This window comes from Lissotriton helveticus, chromosome 3_1 (genome assembly GCF_964261635.1).
Source record: "Lissotriton helveticus chromosome 3_1, aLisHel1.1, whole genome shotgun sequence".
NCBI lineage: Eukaryota > Metazoa > Chordata > Amphibia > Caudata > Salamandridae > Lissotriton > Lissotriton helveticus.
Window position 1 is genome coordinate 1,075,661,410 of NC_136061.1, and position 19,682 is coordinate 1,075,681,091.

The 19,682-nt window shown below is 41.7% G+C and overlaps 1 protein-coding gene across 5 annotated transcripts in view; it reads left to right on the forward strand.

Moving 5' to 3' along the window:
- Window positions 1-19,682, forward strand: part of COBLL1 (cordon-bleu WH2 repeat protein like 1) — a 771,108-nt gene that overhangs the window by 725,212 nt on the left and 26,214 nt on the right. For 4 of the 5 annotated variants that reach the window (XM_078681636.1, XM_078681637.1, XM_078681639.1 and 1 more), the window contains one exon: window positions 3,712-3,876. The exons of the other annotated variant lie outside the window; for it this stretch is intronic. In XM_078681636.1, coding sequence (XP_078537762.1) covers window positions 3,712-3,876 — 165 coding nt within the window. The remainder of the gene's footprint in view (window positions 1-3,711; window positions 3,877-19,682) is intronic. 5 annotated transcript variants of the gene reach the window in all.

Genomic DNA, 19,682 nt, shown 5'->3' on the forward strand with positions numbered 1-19,682 from the left:
CCGGATGGTCAAAGAGTTCACTAGTCCCAACGCGAGTGGTAGTGGGCGAGACAAAACAGAGGCAGTAAATGAGTCCCAAAACCAAATCAGGACACCCATTTTGGATAGTGCCCTACCGTCTGGGATGCATGATGTTTAAACAGGAGGACAGTGTTGCTCTCGATCGGACAAGACAAAAGGAAGTGGAACTATACGCGGGTGCTCGGAAGTTACAATCACCTCAGAATCTGAAAATGAATGGAGAAACCAGAAACTTGTTGGAAACCGCAATGAATCAGAGAACAAGAGAATCACATGGTTTAACTCCCATTGTCAAAGGCGTGCTCCGGCAGTTAAAGATATTCTCAACCAAGGGACTGAGCGGCTGACTACAGAGAGGCCCGAGCCCGTCTCTGCAACACAGACATCTGAGAATCTGATAGAAGCTGGACCTGACATTGGCAGCGTGCTTCTGCGGCCCAGACGAACTATTCGCCGACCCAGACGGCCAATTGAAGAACCATACTCAAGTCAGACTTTATTTGTTGTCATTTTGTTAACACGGGGGAGATGTAATGATGTGTATGCAGTCTAGTTTTGTGGGTGGAGTAAGGGGAGGTACAGGAAGAGGAGGAGTATGGACAGGAAGGGGGCAGTTAGAGTAGGGACGTGGTCGGGAGTAGCAGCAAGAATAAAGGCTCTCCTAAGAACTCACAGTGTGTCTGTCATTTGTGGTAGCACGACGCTACAGACGGTTATTGGAATCCAAAGGATTTCCTTTAGGGATTCTGAATAAAGTATTCTGTCTGCGAGTATGTTGTAGTGTTCTTCGGACTATCCTTTACTGGTTGCCGATGACGTTTCGACCAAACTAAGGATATCGGTGTCTCTTCAGGACAGGAATTCTGGGGAGCATTGGCACTTCGATTTTTGCCAAGGCGCCAATTCACTGGACCGTTAACTCTCAATGGTTCAAACCTCAATTCTTGGGTTCTTGGAAGGGGAACCCTCCAGAGCAACAGCATGTCTTCACCTTAATAGGTAGGAAGTCCCCGTATTAGATGAATGTCCATTCAAGGGCCGATTCAGCCTAAGTGCACATAATCACTGTAAATTGCTGCACCCAGCTTGCCACATGTCGACAGTGCAAACAATGCGAAAAAAAGCTTCCTGCGATCCGGGAACCTTTTCCCCAACTCTGGATTTCTATTCACGGAGCAGGCTGTTGAGTAATAATCGGTCCGGTGACACAGAGGCGATGCTCTGAGTAACTAGTTATCAGGGGCGGATTGGCAAGGCGGGCATTCGGGCATGGGCCGAAAGGCCGGCGCCTCAGTGCCCTCTGTGGGCCGTTTTTTTCTCCCCTGTCCCAGTCCACAGAGAGTGGACAAGGAAAAGGGGAGAAAAAAAACGGCCCACAGAGTGCACGGAGATAGACAGAGAAAATGAAAGCAGCCTCGCTGTGCGGCCGGACAGCGATTGTCAGCTGTGTGGCCTCTCCTTCACCCCTGCCCTGCCAAGCAATCAAGCTGAGGCTGGGCTGGGGAGGGGTGATTGTTTGCCTCCCTGGGGGCCAGGTGTTTCTCAGGCCTTTGAGCCATTTTCACCTCGGGCCCCCCCTGGGGCCCATGCAGCCCAGAAACTGTGTTAGTCTTAAAACCTCGCCCACAGCCCTTCACATTCAGGGCATGGTGGGCGAGGAAGAATAGGTCTTGCTGTGGGAGCCAGGTAATGTTTGGAATTTTTTTATTTTATTTATTTATTTATGCGATTTTATATAGCGCGGACTTTACCCGAAGGTGTCAGAGCGCTTCACAATAGGAACAGTAATGATACATGAGGAGAAAATTACAAGTGGACAAATTACAAAAGCAGACGTCAAGTTACATGAATCGAAAGTGACAATAGTGAGCAACCAAAATACATGAGGTAGCAATCGGTACATTACAGGAGGAAAAAGTGATATGTGTGCAGGTTACAAAAGCGTTCAAAGTACAAGTAGAGGTATAATACTGCAATAAATGGCAGACACTCCAGCACAAGAACAAACGTTACGTAGGCAATGGTGGCACTTGTGCAAGTATCTAAAGCAAACAAAAGTGAGAGGTAGCATACAGTGTGATACCAGAGAAAAGAGACGTGTGCAAGTTACAAAAGGGTACCATACACAGGTACAAGGGTAATACTACAGTAAATGGTAAACACTCAAACTGCCAGAACACACTGGGAAGGCACTTTCCATGCTCCAGCTTCACCTCAGCCTCCCCCCTGGCTACCTGGCTACCTTGGATGACCCAGAAAGCTGTGTTTTGTGCTCCCCTGCCAGGACATTTTCCCGAGGCCTGGAGGGCTGATTAATTTACTAATTGCAGGGGCCTTACTTCTGTTCATGTGCTCCTGAGCTGAAGGTCTGGGGAGGGCTAAGTAGGTTAGTAATAGCAGGGGCTTTGCTGCTTTTCAGGTGCTCCTGTGCTGGAGGGCTGGAATAATTTTGTGACAGAAAGGGGCCTTGCTATTTTTTTTAGTTGCTCAGCATGTAGGCCATTGTCACCTTGGCCCTGTGTCCTGTGCAAGAACAGTATCCTCCCACTTTCATTCCTTGTCTGTGCAAATGGTGTTTCATGAAAGGGCGCGCCCCTTGAATGTGGGCCACGCCCCTTAAATATGGGCCACGCCTCTTAAATGTGGGCCACTTTTTTCGTCAGTGCCCGGGCCGAATTGTGATCCCAATCCGACCCTGCTAGTTATGCGCGAAGCCAATAAGAATGAGTGAGGGATACGAATGTCACCTATGGTGCTCTAATCCCACTAAAAGAAAACCTAAAAGTGTGGTGGCGAGAAAGGACCTGTTGGGTTTACAGAAGTTATTTCACGTGCCTCTACATAAATAAGAATCACATTCCTTCGAGTGCATGCCAAGTGCTGGTCTTGGCCGTCTTCCTCCTTTCCTTAGGTTTCCTCTTCCCAAAATAGTTTCACTAGGACCTATATGCTGTCCAGGGTTTTCCATCCATCACCATCTTTAATGTTTCTTATACTTCATTGTATTATAAATCCTTTACTCTGTATTGAAAATAAAGACGCAAAGACAAATGAAGATGCAATTGTTTATAACATTTTACATCCCAATGTTTAGAGGTTGGTTTTCCAATATCCAAATAATGTTAACAGATGTGTTATACTGTATTTATTAATTTGCTACTTGATATTTTAAGTGTTTATTAGAGTATAATATTTTGATGGGTAGAATTGTGCTAAAGATTAAGCGTGTTTGTTGTTTCCTGTTCCCTAACCCGTTCTTCGGAATCATGAAATTGGGATATGCTTAAATTACACCATGCTCCATATTTTCAACAGATAGTTCATAATCTCTCTAATAGTATTTATATTTCTGAGGCTACAGAACACTGTTTCAAAGCTCCCCTGAAATCAATGAGAAAGAATGACTTTCTTTATGCCTACCGAGTTTTGCAAAGCTGGGTCAGTAATTGTAATACGCTTTATTGTGAAACAGGAATGCTTTTCTGCCTTTTGTAAACTAATTTCTTCTGGTTTAGCAATACTATTTTGCTTGTGATGTATTTGAGGCTGTTTGTTTGTGCTTGCTGATTCACATGAAAATCCCAAAAGCTGCATGTGCGCTACCATTAACCTTTACCAATACTAATGTCCAATTAATGGCTTGGTCGTCTTTAACATCCTAGATAAAGTGTTTTGCATTTCCCTTTGTAGAAAATGAACTTAACAAATACTGAAAAAAATAATAACGCACAAAATCCTCCTCATGCCCTGGAGAAAAAGAAAGCTTTGTCATTTCCAAACCCTGACCCAGAACAGATCCGCCAGAGTCTGCTGCATGCCATTCGCTCTGGAGAGGCAGCTTCGAATTTGAAAAGGGTGAGTTTAACTCATCAAAATAAACGACGGAGGATTTATTAGTTACAATGTTATTGCTTGATGCCAAAAGGTAATCCCAATTGGCACCGCATAAATTAATTCAGTATTGTGTAAAATGAGCCTTCTAGTTGTGTCCAAAACGGGTTTGTATCTATTCACACAACACAATGCTTGCTTTCATTATCGCTTGAATTGATAGTGGTTGGGGAGCATTTGAAATAGAGGTGGTAAACTTTATGGTGATTTAAAATATATTAATAGTTGTATTCATGAAATGCATTGAAAGGTTTTATGCAGCTGCATACTTCAGAAACAAAACATACATGTTGACTATTACACTGATATTTAAAATATATACTACTACTAAAATTTTTATTTCTGTCTGCATCCATTTGGAGACTAACCCGTCTTGCTTAACGTGTGTAACCCAATGCTTCTCTTTCGTATCACGTTATGAGACATTGTCACATCAGCAGTTCATTAATGGGATTCCAATAAATAATGGAATCTTCAACTACTCAACTGCCTATACAAATGTCAACAGAATGTGTTTAATTCAATGTAAATCGGTGCATACGCATGTTTATGTCGGTGTAGGAGGCCAAGTGTCGTGAGACTCAGAAAAAGATACCTGTAACCTGTTGGGAGATTTGAATACTTACCTGACCCATTGGTGTCTGGTTGTATACCTACTTTGTCGTTCAGTGCTGCGATATTATTGTTTATGATAAAACTGAAAAATAAAGGTTTAAAAATAAAATGTAAATAAGTGCATAATCTCATCCTACTAGAATATAGATAGGGAAATAACTTGTTTACACCACCATTAAATTCGGAAACTGAAGGTAAAAATTGTAAATTGCCCAAGTCTAGTTAGTTAGTTTAAATAATTGTTATTAGTTTCATTAAGTAGACCTTGGTGCACTAATGACAGGCATATAGAATTGCATATTACCCAAGTCTTATAGACACGTTTTTAGCTTGGATTTCTAACTTTCTACCAGGCGTACTGTTTGGTAGGTTAATGATGTGCGAATGCCCGCATTCTTCCAAACAATCTTTACCCGGACATATGTTGCCAATCTTTTTTTATTGTAGGAAGTGAAACCAAGAACCATTATGCCAGGGAGTCTCTGACGATTCAGAGTGCTTTACAACCACATTCATGAGATGTTGCTCCCAAATAATAACCCTGTCACTATCCTGAAGGCAGACCTTAGCATCAGGGCTTTCTTTTATATTTGGATCTGGAAAGCACTGCAAGGGGTGACTAAATTGGCTCAAAGAGTTTACTGTGCGCTGTCATTAATTTAACCGTGAAATTCCCAGGACTTCGTATTCATGATTGAGCATTCTTTGTTTGGTTTTCATCCAAATAATGTATTTAAGAAGTCATTACAACTTGTGAAGCAAAAATCATGGATGCTTAACTTCTGCTTCCCCTGTTCATTGGAATTCTAAACGATGAACAACATAAACGTAAAGTGACTTCTAGGTCTTTAGCTGACTTTTAAGTTATTTGCTGTGGGTGGAATGAAAATGGCAGTAGGGTATTTTTTTGTGTAGATAAATGGTTTTTTGTGTGTGTTTTTTTTTTTTTTAAGATCCAAAGACCCTTGATCCTATAAACAAATGTATTTTTTGTTTGTTCTTATACTACTAGCACGAGTCAGACCTCAAGGATCAATAGCTTGCTTAATGCGAGGACAGAATTATGATGCAAAAACTGGTAAGAGGACACGTGGCAGCTCTTACCTGTTTGTACATGTTTAAGCAGTGCATTTGCAAGTAATTCCCCAGCACTTTACAGACAGTGGGAATTCAGCTGTGCTTATGTGCATTCCGTTCTCTGTCAGTTTGATTCTACAAAATATTCTGCTTGCCATTCCACTTTAAATCTCAGCTTGAACCTGCATAGGAACCTTCCGGGATAGATACACATATCAAATTATACATTAATGATTGTTAGTAACATTAACTTCTATGCTCCAGTAGCTTGTCATCATCATCTTATATGAGATAGGATTAACTTAATATGGTTTGGAGGATGAATGGGAGTGAAATATCAGGACAGTGTAAAACTGGTTCAGATATTAGAGCCATGGTTTCCTTTTCTTGACCACAAAGCAATTTGTGTGGGATATTTCTTTTAACATGAGGATGCTGCTTTTTCTCAGTAAAAACCTCCTACAGTAACCCACAAAACATAGGAAACATGTAATTCTTTCTTTGTGCATATGAGAATGTAGATTATTAATTGAAGTGGAAAGCAGTCCTCTTCAAGTATTAATTGCCATACAACTTAATAAATACAAATTGTAGTCATCAAATAGATACCAAAACATCACAATTCGTCAAAGTTTTAGATGTTTCTAGCACCAGACAGCACAAAGCTCCAGCTGCGGGTATTTGGTCCTGCTAGTCCCAACCAAAGTCAAAAGTAAGGTTGACAGCGATGGAGCACAGCTCAGATACAGGAACGAGGTTTGGCCCAGTCTGCTGGAATGCAGGATTTCTGTCAGAGCCTCCGCTTTGGTGCAAGGTTTTGAGGCTCTTGGAGTCAATGGACGGAAAGTTCTGAGTGGGCAAATCCTATGCTGAGGAAGGTCTGGTCAGTGATTGACTGCTCCTCAATATTGACCTCCGTGAAATCCCCTTACATGCAGACTAAGAAACCTTTCTGGAAGTCAAACTTCATTCAGCTGAACAAACCAGCTAGTTGAATCCCACCGCTGATTCAACATCTGCAGCTGTGGCATGGTGGCAATAGCCTCTTGTTCTTATTGGAAAAAGTTTGAAATTAAGTCTCCAAGTGTTCAGTCTTCCAATTTTGGAGGAAGAATAGTACACTCTGACACCAGTCAAGTGATCAGGACCTTTTGGACATCACTTGGGGGTTATGGATCAACCACCCAGAATCCTCCAACAGTGTCCAGAGCAAACCTAGTTTGATCTGGTCTGCTGTTTGTGGTATCCTGGCCAATGAGGTTGGATGGAATCTGGTTATGTGTATTGTGTTACAGATTCCAGTCAACGACAGCTGGACCAGGCTTTTCGATGTAGCAACATCTAGATATACATATGGAAATAAATTCACCTTTAAATCGTCAATGGATGGCGTATATATATGTAAAAGAAGAACATAATACTGGGCTCAACAGATCATTGTGCTTCTTGCAGCTGTTGTGTTTGTCGCTTAACAAGAGGCTAGCCAGCTAACTCTTGGGTTCAACTCTTCTTCCCTGGTTTCAAGTGGGAGCAGGACCAACACTAAAAGGTTTCTCCTCACAGATAACAGCAGGTGAAGTCCTCTTTCTGAATTTAGGGTTCAGCAGGTGCAGTCCTTCTTTCTTGCTCAAGTCCAGTTATGTCAATTTTATGACCGGCAGTAGCTTGTAGGTGGGAGTAACTCCCCTTTCAAACAGCGAAAAAGTTTACAGGGGCAAACCTACCCACTTTGACATAATTTCCTGGAGGTTTCGCCCTAAACAATCTCACAGTGCACTTCTTTGGCAAAACCAACATCTTTCTTCCCTTGGTCAGACCTCTGGGCACATTCTTGCTGTGGGCCTAGGAAAATTAGGAGCTTTCCCTGCAAACCAGTTCTGGAACAGTTTTATTTTAGCCAATTCGACAAACTTTGAGAGTCAGAGCACATGCACTGGGTCCTGGTTGTGAGGTTCCTAAGTGCACAGAGTTAAAAAAAAAAAATTAAAAAAAAAACAACAGCATCATTCCCAAACAAAATGTGGCTTATTATGCAAAAAGGAGCTTTTTTCTTACAGTGCACACTTTGTGTATGATGGCAAGTGCCCTGTTTGGTCTTACCAGGCATGCTGAATGTGTTTCACAGTAAATATCCTATATAATCTAGTTGCTGAAAGATTGGAAGCACTCAAATACAAAAAAAATGACTATTTGGAATTTTATGATCTGATTAACTTCTAAACTTATCTATAAATTGTATTAGAGTGTACGTTTTCTAGAATGTACATTTGAATCACCAAAGTTCATTAATGCACATGACTGTCATTAAAAAGGGTTTCATGTACATCACCACACAAAATAATACCTGCACAAAGGGAGTCTTCAACTAGCTAGTGTTAGGACTGGCATCCTTGCTGTGGTTCCCCCTAACGTTTTCCTTCAGACCTCCTGTTTTAGTTGATTTCGTGTTTGATGGCCTTAGGACTGGCCATTTTACCACTGTTGACCATTGTTAAAGTGCAAGTGCTCTCTGTTTAAAACATGGTCATATTGGCTTATCCATAATTTTCATATTTAATTTACTTGTAAGCCCCTAGTGAAGTGCCCATTACCAGTAAATCAAATGCCAACATTGGGCCTGCAACACTGATGTGCCACCCACTTAAGTAGCCCTTTAAACATGTCTCAGGGCTGCCATTGTAGAGCCTGTGTGTGCAGTTTTAAACTGCTATGTCAATCTGGCAAGTTGACCTTCTTGCCAGGCCCAAATCTATCTTTGTAATACATATGTCACCCCTACGACTTAAGTTTTACATGTCCTAGTAGTGGAAAACTCTTAGCTTTTCACTACTGCAGGACCTATAAGATAACATTGAGATTACCTTATTACATCTTATAAGTATAATTTCCAATTGGGAAGAGATTGGATCCACAAGTTTTGTGTCTCTGGAATCACCATTTAAAATCACAACTGATGGTGAAGTAAGATTATAAATTGGAATTCTGAAAATGCCACTTTAAGAAAGTTGGCATTTTCTTACTTTAGCCATTTGGTGTCTCCTGTCCATCTCTGAATACATGTCTGGGTGGTTGACAGCTGGGCTTTGTGCATTCCCTCTAGACAGCCATACACAAAGGGATCTTAGGTGTGGCTGATAGGCCAGCCACATCCTGATGGTCCATCCTAGGCAGGATGGGAGGCAGGAGCTGACACAGCTGAATAGGCTGTGTCCTGTCCCCGCACAAACAGCTGCATACCTCCATGTATTGAGTTTGGAGCAGGGGCAGGGGCTCTGTGCACTTCAAAGGCATCTATTTGAAGTCTCCCCCCCTTCAAAGGCACAACTGGTTATTAGTACTGGACCTCTGACATCACCACTTCAGTACACTTCTGGACCTGTGGATACTCTGTCATGAAGAAGGATTGCTGTGCTGCTGAAAGGACTGCCACTCTGCAGGACTCCTGGTCTGCTGTGCTGACCTGTCGCCCTCATGCCTAGGGGGGAGAAGGACTGGACCTACATCTCTCCAACCCAGAACCAAAGTGACTCCAAGGGCTTGCTGGTTTGCCTCCTGATTGAAGTCTCAGGGACATAGAAGACTTTTAACTCTGGACTCTGCCATCTGAGAGTCTTGCCCTGCCAAGCTGTACCCATCTAGTCTTGGACCCTTGGAAGTGGGTATAAAGTGTTGCTGTAGCTAAAATCCCCGCATTGACTGGTTGCGCCACTCATAATCGGCGCATCTTCATCTACGCCACTGGTGCGAGGATCTAGGACATCGCATTTCCATTGATGCCTAAGCATTGCCACTGATGTGCAGATTGAAGATATCGCATTGCCAATGGTGCATTGCTTCCATTCCAGACTGATCTCGTCCTCAATGTAACTACAAGCTAAGGTACTGTTTCAGTGGGCCAAGGCAGGTCCTTGTATCCGACCCACTCTTTAACTTTGGTTTTGATCCGGTTTAGCGCAACCAGATAGCCCTGGTTGGAGCTTTATGCTTTTGATCACTACATTTCAGTTTATTCTTTAAAAATTCATAACTCTGGTTCCAGTTATTGGAGATTTGTAATTATGATCTAGTTTATAAATACAGCCCTATTTTTTTTAACCAGGTCTGGTATCTTTTTGTGTGGTATTTTCAAAGTGTTGCACAAATTCTTTGCACATTGCATCCTAAGTTAAGCCTGACTGCTCTGTGCCACACTAACAGAGGGTGAACACAGGTTAATTTTTGGTTTGTATCTGTCTTACCCTGAGTAGGTTCCTGCTTGGATGGGATACATACCTCTGCCAACCAGATTCCCAATTCCTAACAACTAGTATGTGAAGGATGACTACACCCCTAAGCTATTACTGCCTTTGTGATTGTATCCTGGCTACTTCCTACCAGGAAGGGGGAAAAGAAAAGAAAATTGTAATGAAAAGACAAAAATGGAGACGGTAAAGAACAAGTGGTACACAGGGCATAAGAGCGATTTTAGATTACTGAACCAGTAAGGTTCGTGTATGGTGGATAGAGTTAAGGAATTAAAAGGGGAGCAGAAAGAAGGGAGGTGAGATGCATGGATAGGCTTTGAGAAGGAGCAAGTAAGGCTGATAACTAGGGATGATTTTTTCTATTGTGCTTATTTTGTGCTTCATTATCAAATTTTACGAGTTAAGGTCTGAACTGCGATAAAGGACACAGCTACTTTCTCTGTGAGTAATTGAGTCAAGGTATTGTGGGAATTGTGGTGTAATAAAAATCTTCAGCCACGTGCTTTTTGTCTGTCCAGTGCCATTGTAATTGTTTTTTGCTTGGCTCACATAAGATGTGCTGGGTGTCCGTTTAGAATATAAGAAGGTATCAGCCAATCAAACGATGGAAAGATTCTTTTTCTTTTTGCTGCATAATAAATTGCCATGTGCTGCGAAACCCATTACTGAATAGATCAGGATATTGGAGGAGTCAGTAGAAAAACTGGAGATTTCTTGTGCTCAACCCAGAGTGAAGGAGTCTTTACACAAGCTTAAACAAAAGACACTAATACTCTAGAGTTTTCTTTTAACTAACGCAAATGATATAGGTTTGGGTTAGGTGAAAAAACATTACAGCAGAGAAAAAGCTTCTTTGTCTAGCTAGAACTGACAACGTAATAATACGAAGTCCTAACTCATGGGAATTTATGTCAATTCTAGGTAAAGGATTGGTGGGGGGCGACTATGGCATTACACTGGCACTCAGCAGTGTAAATGGATCTTTTAAAGTTAGCAGCTGAAGTCATGAAAGAACAATACACATTTGAACTCAAATCCTGATAACTTGGTTTGAGTGATTTCTAACACTATAAGAGGAAACGTCGTAATCAATATATTGTTTTCACTTTGTTTTTCTGCCTTGTAGTGAGAACTATAAATGTGCTTTTATAGAGCACCCTGCACTGTGCATAGTGTACAAAATATTTCATGAACGTTTTAACAAATATCATATCACCCAGCACACTTGGTACATAACTCTCGGACTTTAATATAGCAATCAGTGAGTTTTTTCCCCAGCAGTGGTAGTACATGATCTTCCTCGCAGTCACTTTGCCTACTGACCTGCTTTATTGACAGAGCATTTTGATCTCGAGAACACATTGGACATTAGGTTGGGTTGAAGATAGTGTCTTCAAGCAGATGGCAGCAAATAAAAAAGTGACTGTAGTCTGTGTTGTGAAAGGTTCAATTTAAGAAGTATTCTCTGTAACAATTTTGTTCAACAATTCTGTCACTGTATGAAAGAAGAGAGGCTGCTGAAGAATGGTTGAGAGTGTTGCGTTAGCTTTTACATCTTATGAAAGACAAACTGCTATGGATTCTTGTATTGATTTTGTACATGTTCGTTAGTTCATATGGTGTGGTAACCACAGTAGTAATACATTTTCTGATTTTTACTCACAAGACATTCACTGTAGACTGAAACGCATGCTTGAAAGACTGACTAGCATTCTGCAACACCCTTCTTGGTTACATCGCCCTAAGGCAAGAGACCAAGTGACTTTATATTTCCGTTTCTCCTTGAAAAAGCCCCAAACATGTAAGCTATAAAGGGTCAAAACACAAATTGACCTACAATTGAGTTGAAAATTTCCTAATGTGTCAAGTTGTGATTATGAAAAAAACAGCTACTGTTTGCACCTTATGCAGAATAACAGTACTCATTACTCATGCAATATGTATAATTGCTGTACACTTGCCATATATGATGCTATTATGGGGTGGGAACTTCACCTGTACGTCCACATATTGAACTATTACAATATAGAGGATACCAGAATGAACACAATTAAGATAGTGTGTGAGAGCTAAGTTCTTTTTACCCAAAAACATACCTTCCACAACTGAACCCACATGACTGATATGGATCTTCTCCATAGTACTATATTCTGAAAATGGAAGGCTTTCACAAGGATTTCAATTGTATTTTATTGCATAGGTAATTAAAACCTTTGCAAAACAACACACAATATTTTAAAAAATAATGCAGAATGGAATGGAAGATACAACCTGTACCTCAAATACAGAGTTCTAAAAATACATTTAATTATGATATTTAATTTTCCTTAATGCTAAGTTATTCCAACATGATAGGTCTATACGAGTTAACTCGGGCTGAGTTATTTCCCCTGTCTCGGTTCAGAGTGGTTCAGTACAGAAGTAAATCTAATTTCTCGATGCGGGACTGGTGACCGACTGTAACCAGAATCGCGTTGGAATAACTTTCAGTAATTATGAAGCTATCTTTGGAAACCTTTTCAAATTGACTGTATTGATCAGTTTAGTCTGGAGAAGCTTCATTTTGTGGTCTCTATTTTTTGTAATCTGACACTCTGTCCTGAAGATGGTCTTATGTACTATTTAGACTATGGGATACTGAAACGTCTACTCATTGGCTACTAAAAGTTACTTGGAATGTACTCTTCAACCCGTCAACGTATGTTTGCTTTTTATATTACTTATATCAAGGTGGAGGGAAGAGGATTGTAGGTCCATTCAGTTCCCCTGGACAGATACGCAATAATCAAAAATAGAATGGACACTCGTTTCTACAAAACCATTGGTTTGTACTCGAAAACCCTCATAGACATCCTGATTTTATCGTTGCGGTGTATCTTATTTTCCGCCCCACCAGGAGTCGTGGCGTATTCATAGGGTAATCGATTAACGTGCTGGGTGCCAGCCTCACCCGAGGCTACCTCCGGTACAGGTAGAAGTGTCCAGAAATAGTGAAAAGGGAGGTAAAAGGGGGGGTAAAAAATAGTGACTAGCCAAAGTAGTTATTTATTGAAAAAAGGAAGGGTCTAGTCACTATTAGTAAAAGTTTGCGATATGGAGGTAATCAAGTTACTGGATTACTGCATGTCTATAGATAGTATGTCAACATGTTTCAGCTCTCTAAGCCCAGCCGGGTCTACGGAGCTTTCGTCAGGACAAGGAAATATACACAAAAATAACTTTCACAACTTGTGTAGTTTATGCTGATAAGTATCATTGACTTATATGCAAAATTCCAATGCTGTGGAAACAAAAGCCAACAATATTAATTATTTATGTGGTTAATTATTCAGGTTTAGGCAGGCATACATGTAAGCATGACATGTAAAGCACGAACAAAACTCCTTACTGGGAGTAGCTACCATATTAATGGTTTCAAAATAATATCGAGGAGGGAAGGAAAATTAAAATTAAAACTAAGGTCTGAGCATAAAATTACAGTCTCGGTTGGATACTAAGAGTTGAAGGTCCTACATAGGGCTTGTTGTCGGGCACATTACACTCTCTACTAAATATGGACAGATTGAAAGCCCTGGAGACCGTTGTGGTACAGAACCTTACGCTATCTTATAACACACTACAAAGAGAGTCCGCGGTAGTTTAACACCTAAAGTTATCTGTAAAGTACTGTAAGAATTCTAGTGTAGTTACCTGTATTAAGCTTGGTGATAGCTTCAACAAGGGCCAAAGAGTCGCTTAGTGGTCTTGTCTGTGAGGATTACAAGTGGGTACCGCGCATTAATAAAAAACACTCAGTCGCTTACCAGATTGAAGAGAGCAGGATTAGCTGCCATTCTTACCCACGAGGACCACTGTAGATTCCCCTGTGCTGACTCTGCCCCCGGCTATGGGCGTGTCTCTGTTGGGTCCGTCTTTTAAACCCGGACCTAGACATAACAAACGGACTACAGTATATACAAGGACTACATCTAAGATGGATGCCTCTCGTAGAAAAACAAATACTGTTTTCTCAATGGAATTGAAATGTTCGGCACATACGGTATCGAATATGTACTCGCCGATGTTGTACCAAATGACAAAAAATAAAAATTAGTGGTGTTATTGCTAGTTAAAATACATCCTCATCATTAGGGGTGTGTGTATTCGAGAGCAGGGCGTCTCAAAACAAGAGTGAGTGCAGATTATGACAGATTAGTAAGGAACTCGTCTGCCCAAAGGAGGGTTTTTTTTTTAACAGAATATCTCAAAATGACCACTATTCAATGTCAAGCCAAGATCAGTTCAATAGAACTGGTGCCAAGGGATATTATCGTTCATCCCCACGGTATCCGTTTTAAGGCGGTCCACCCACCTTTGTTCCTTTTCAAAAAGGATCCGCTCAGCATTGTTGTCTTTGTCTCTTAGCATTTCAAGGACCGTCCATCTCAGATCGTCACATGTGTGGCCTGCTTCTACGAAATGTGTACACAGTTTCGTGGTGTTCTTTTTGAGTCTGACATTACTCCTGTGTTCTCCTATGCGGAGTTTGACCTTACGACAAGTCATTCCTACGTATTGCTGTAGGCATGGACAGGTTACCAAGTAAATTACATGGGTGGAGTTGCAATTTGTATGTTGTTTTTGAGTCCATAACAAAGTATCCGTCAACTGCAGAGTCTTGGTGGTATTAGTGAACTTACAGATTCCACACGTGCCACATGGATAATGGCCTGTGACTGGGGCCTTAGTTATGTCTCTTACTCCTGATTGTAGAATTTTCCTTTTTGGCCGGGTGTGTACTAGGACATCTTTGATGTTTTTAGTTCTTCTATTGGCAAATCTCGGTTTGGGCCAGTTGAATTTGCCTGACGTCACTATCTGCCAATTCTTCCTAATTAGCTTCTGGACCTTGTACGTGGCAGAACAAAAGGTGGTCACGCATGTGACTAGATCCTTGATGGGTTCTTTGTCGATATTCTGTAAGAGACATTCACGGGGCTGATGTCTTGCCCGTTTTTTACATTTAGAAATCACTGCTGCAGTGTAGTTTCTAGCTTGTAGCTTCTGGCTGAGCTCCTGTGCCTGTTTCTTATAATCACTTTCCTTGCTGCAGTTACGTTTATGTCTTAGGAACTGACTGTAGGGCAGATTGTCCCGCAGGGGTCGTGGGTGGAAGCTCTGATACGAGAGTAAACTATTCTTGGCTGTAGATTTTGTAAAGGTTTTGGTCTCCAGTTTGCCATTTTCAACGAAGATCGTTAAATCCAAGAAATCAATGTGACCATTGCTAGAAGTGTGGGTGAATTTCAACCACCTATCCCTCCCATTCAGCCATTCCATGAAGAGAGAGAGATCTAATCTGATATCCCAGATTAGCAGAATGTCATCAATGTAACGCTTCCAGTGTAATACACTGGAAACGTATGGGTTGGTATCATTGAGGACAAATTGTTGTTCAAACTGACTGACATAGAGTCCAGCTACTGACGGCGCGAAGGCACTGCCCATGGAAGTACCATGGCGTTGCAGGAAAAGTTGGCCGTCGAATTCAAAATAGTTCTCTTGAAGGGCTAAACGGCAACACTCGAGGATAAAGTGTCCTGGGGTTTTGTGTGTCCAGTCCTGCATATAGAGAAGATCTTCCAGCATCCTTAGAGTGTCTTCTTGGGGTAGGCTGGTATAAAGGGACTCGACGTCTAGCCCCAACAGTAACATCGTGTTAGAATTGAATACACGGTCCGCAATCTGGACTAAGAGATCTCTAGTGTCTTTCAGATAGGTTGGCGTCATCTGCACTAATGGTTTCAAATACTCATCAGCAAATTTCGACAGCGGTTCTAATAGAGATCCAATACCCGAAACTATCGGGCGCTCTTACAGAACCCAGATCTTATTCAAGCGATTGCACAAACTGATGATTGGGACACCTTGACCAATAAAAAAAGAGAACAGATTCGAACTGCCATCCATGGGATAATTATGACTGAATATCTCAGATCTAAACTAGCCCCCAGAGGCCTGTGGGTAACCAATGCACCCAGGATATTTTTGCATGATCTCGTATTCCGACGAGATTGGTCATCAATTTCCTGGAAATGTACCCTTGATTATCTGGTCCTCCTAGTTAAAACAGCCAAAAGATTGTCAGATGCACTATTGGTGGAAATACAGGAATGTGAAGAAGAACTCAAAAAAAGTATCAATCCTTTAGTATACAAGAAACGATTAGACGAAATAACGAAAGAAATGGATGATATGCAGGAGTTCTTAATGCAGAACAAGCTCCAGAAAGTGAGTAAGGAACTGAAAAAATTCAGTCAGGAAAAGATGCATCCTTATTCAAAAGATGATTTCACAGCAAATCCCAATTTTTCAGATGGGGACTCGACTGGATGGAACTCATCTGAGGGGTCAGAAGGGAGCTCAGATGAATCAACACTGAGAAGGGGACAAAACAACTTTAGATCCCGACGCCCACGACGAGGCAATAGATGGCAACGACCTCCCTTTTTTCACGGAAATCCAATGCCGTTCTATCAACCGTTCATGCCACCTTTTGCGGGATGGATGAACCCCTACCACCCAGATTTGAACCAACAACAACCGACGGGGAATCAACCAATGATGGAATCTACTAACCAACATCAAACCCAGCCTTTTTTAGGAAGAGGCCAAAACCAATCTCGGGGCAGAAAGAAAAACCTCAGATGGCAAGACCAGCAACCAAATGTCCAGACACTGAGCATGGTCTCAGCCCAATCGAGCACAAGCAAAAAGACTCATTAGTAGTAAACCTAACGAACATGACTTTATCAGAGGAGCAGTTGACCGTCCTCAATAAGGGACTTGGTTTTGTACCTAATCCACCTTTGGATCGCTTTAGATTGAAATGCGAAGTGTCAGGGTTCTGCAGAACTCTCAAACTCAAAGCTTTTTTCAATGATTCTATCACACGACCTGGAGAGGGCGATACTACCCTGAGAAGGAAATCCAAATTCTGTCCACCCACTACTGCGGTACCCATTGAAATACAAACCTTTGAGCAGGCAGTGATGAAAGGGGTAGATAACTTGGACACCAGAAAAAAGACATTTCAAAATATGAATAACAAAGAGAAACAAGCTCTGGCTTTTTTAAGGGATAATGACAATATAGTCATAAAACCAGCGGACAAAGGTGGTGGGGTAGTAATCCTGACAAAAGAAGGATACAACCAGCAGTGCCTAGCTTTATTGTCAGATGAGACTTTTTATAAAAAACTTGACATTGACCCTACTGAGAGGTTAACCAATACCATTGCAATCATGATACATGAAGCAGAGGTTAATGGTTGGATCTCAAAGAAAGAGGCCGATTTTTTGACGCCAAAAGGACTAAAGGTACCTTTTTTCTACTCACTGCCGAAAACACACAAGAATAGGTCCCCCCCACCAGGACGCCCAATAGTTTCGGGTATTGGATCTCTATTAGAACCGCTGTCGAAATTTGCTGATGAGTATTTGAAACCATTAGTGCAGATGACGCCAACCTATCTGAAAGACACTAGAGATCTCTTAGTCCAGATTGCAGACCGTGAATTCAATTCTAACACGATGTTACTGGTGGGGCTAGACGTCGAGTCCCTTTATACCAGCCTACCCCAAGAAGACACTCTAAGGATGCTGGAAGATCTTCTCTATATGCAGGACTGGACACACAAAACCCCACGACACTTTATCCTCGAGTGTTGCCGTTTAGCCCTTCAAGAGAACTATTTTGAATTCGACGGCCAACTTTTCCTGCAACGCCATGGTACTTCCATGGGCAGTGCCTTCGCGCCGTCAGTAGTTGGACTCTATGTCAGTCAGTTTGAACAACAATTTGTCCTCAATGATACCAACCCATACGTTTCCAGTGTATTACACTGGAAGCGTTACATTGATGACATTCTGCTAATCTGGGATATCAGATTAGATCTCTCTCTCTTCATGGAATGGCTGAATGGGAGGGATAGGTGGTTGAAATTCACCCACACTTCTAGCAATGATCACATTGATTTCTTGGATTTAACGATCTTCGTTGAAAATGGCAAACTGGAGACCAAAACCTTTACAAAATCTACAGCCAAGAATAGTTTACTCTCGTATCAGAGCTTCCACCCACGACCCCTGCGGGACAATCTGCCCTACAGTCAGTTCCTAAGACATAAACGTAACTGCAGCAAGGAAAGTGATTATAAGAAACAGGCACAGGAGCTCAGCCAGAAGCTACAAGCTAGAAACTACACTGCAGCAGTGATTTCTAATTGTAAAAAACGGGCAAGACATCAGCCCCGTGAATGTCTCTTACAGAATATCGACAAAGAACCCATCAAGGATCTAGTCACATGCGTGGCACCTTTTGTTCTGCCACGTACGAGGTCCAGAAGCTAATTAGGAAGAATTGGCAGATAGTGACGTCAGGCAAATTCAACTGGCCCAAACCGAGATTTGCCAATAGAAGAACTAAAAACATCAAAGATGTCCTAGTACACACCCGGCCAAAAAGGAAACTTCTACAATCAGGAGTAAGAGACATAACTATGGCCCCAGTCACAGGCCATTATCCATGTGGCACGTGTGGAATCTGTAAGTTCACTAATACCACCAAGACTCTGCAGTTGACGGATACTTTGTTATGGACTCAAAAACAACATACAAATTGCAACTCCACCCATGTAATTTACTTGGTAACCTGTCCATGCCTACGGCAATACGTAGGAATGACTTGTCGTAAGGTCAAACTCCGCATAGGAGAACACAGGAGTAATGTCAGACTCAAAAAGAACACCACAAAACTGTGTACACATTTCGTAGAAGCAGGCCACACATGTGACGATCTGAGATGGACGGTCCTTGAAATGCTAAGAGACAAAGACAACAATGCTGAGCGGATCCTTTTTGAAAAGGAACAAAGGTGGGTGGACCGCCTTAAAACGGATACCGTGGGGATGAACGATAATATCCCTTGGCACCAGTTCTATTGAACTGATCTTGGCTTGACATTGAATAGTGGTCATTTTGAGATATTCTGTTAAAAAAAAAACCCTCCTTTGGGCAGACGAGTTCCTTACTAATCTGTCATAATCTGCACTCACTCTTGTTTTGAGACGCCCTGCTCTCGAATACACACATCCCTAATGATGAGGATGTATTTTAACTAGCAATAACACCACTAATTTTTATTTTTTGTCATTTGGTACAACATCGGCGAGTACATATTCGATACCGTATGTGCCGAACATTTCAATTCCATTGAGAAAACAGTATTTGTTTTTCTACGAGAGGCATCCATCTTAGATGTAGTCCTTGTATATACTGTAGTCCGTTTGTTATGTCTAGGTCCGGGTTTAAAAGACGGACCCAACAGAGACACGCCCATAGCCGGGGGCAGAGTCAGCACAGGGGAATCTACACTGGTCCTCGTGGGTAAGAATGGCAGCTAATCCTGCTCTCTTCAATCTGGTAAGCGACTGAGTGTTTTTTATTAATGCGCGGTACCCACTTGTAATCCTCACAGACAAGACCACTAAGCGACTCTTTGGCCCTTGTTGAAGCTATCACCAAGCTTAATACAGGTAACTACAATAGAATTCTTACAGTACTTTACAGATAACTTTAGGTGTTAAACTACCGCGGACTCTCTTTGTAGTGTGTTATAAGATAGCGTAAGGTTCTGTACCACAACGGTCTCCAGGGCTTTCAATCTGTCCATATTTAGTAGAGAGTGTAATGTGCCCGACAACAAGCTCTATGTAGGAACTTCAACTCTTAGTATCCAACCGAGACTGTAATTTTATGCTCAGACCTTAGTTTTAATTTTAATTTTCCTTCCCTC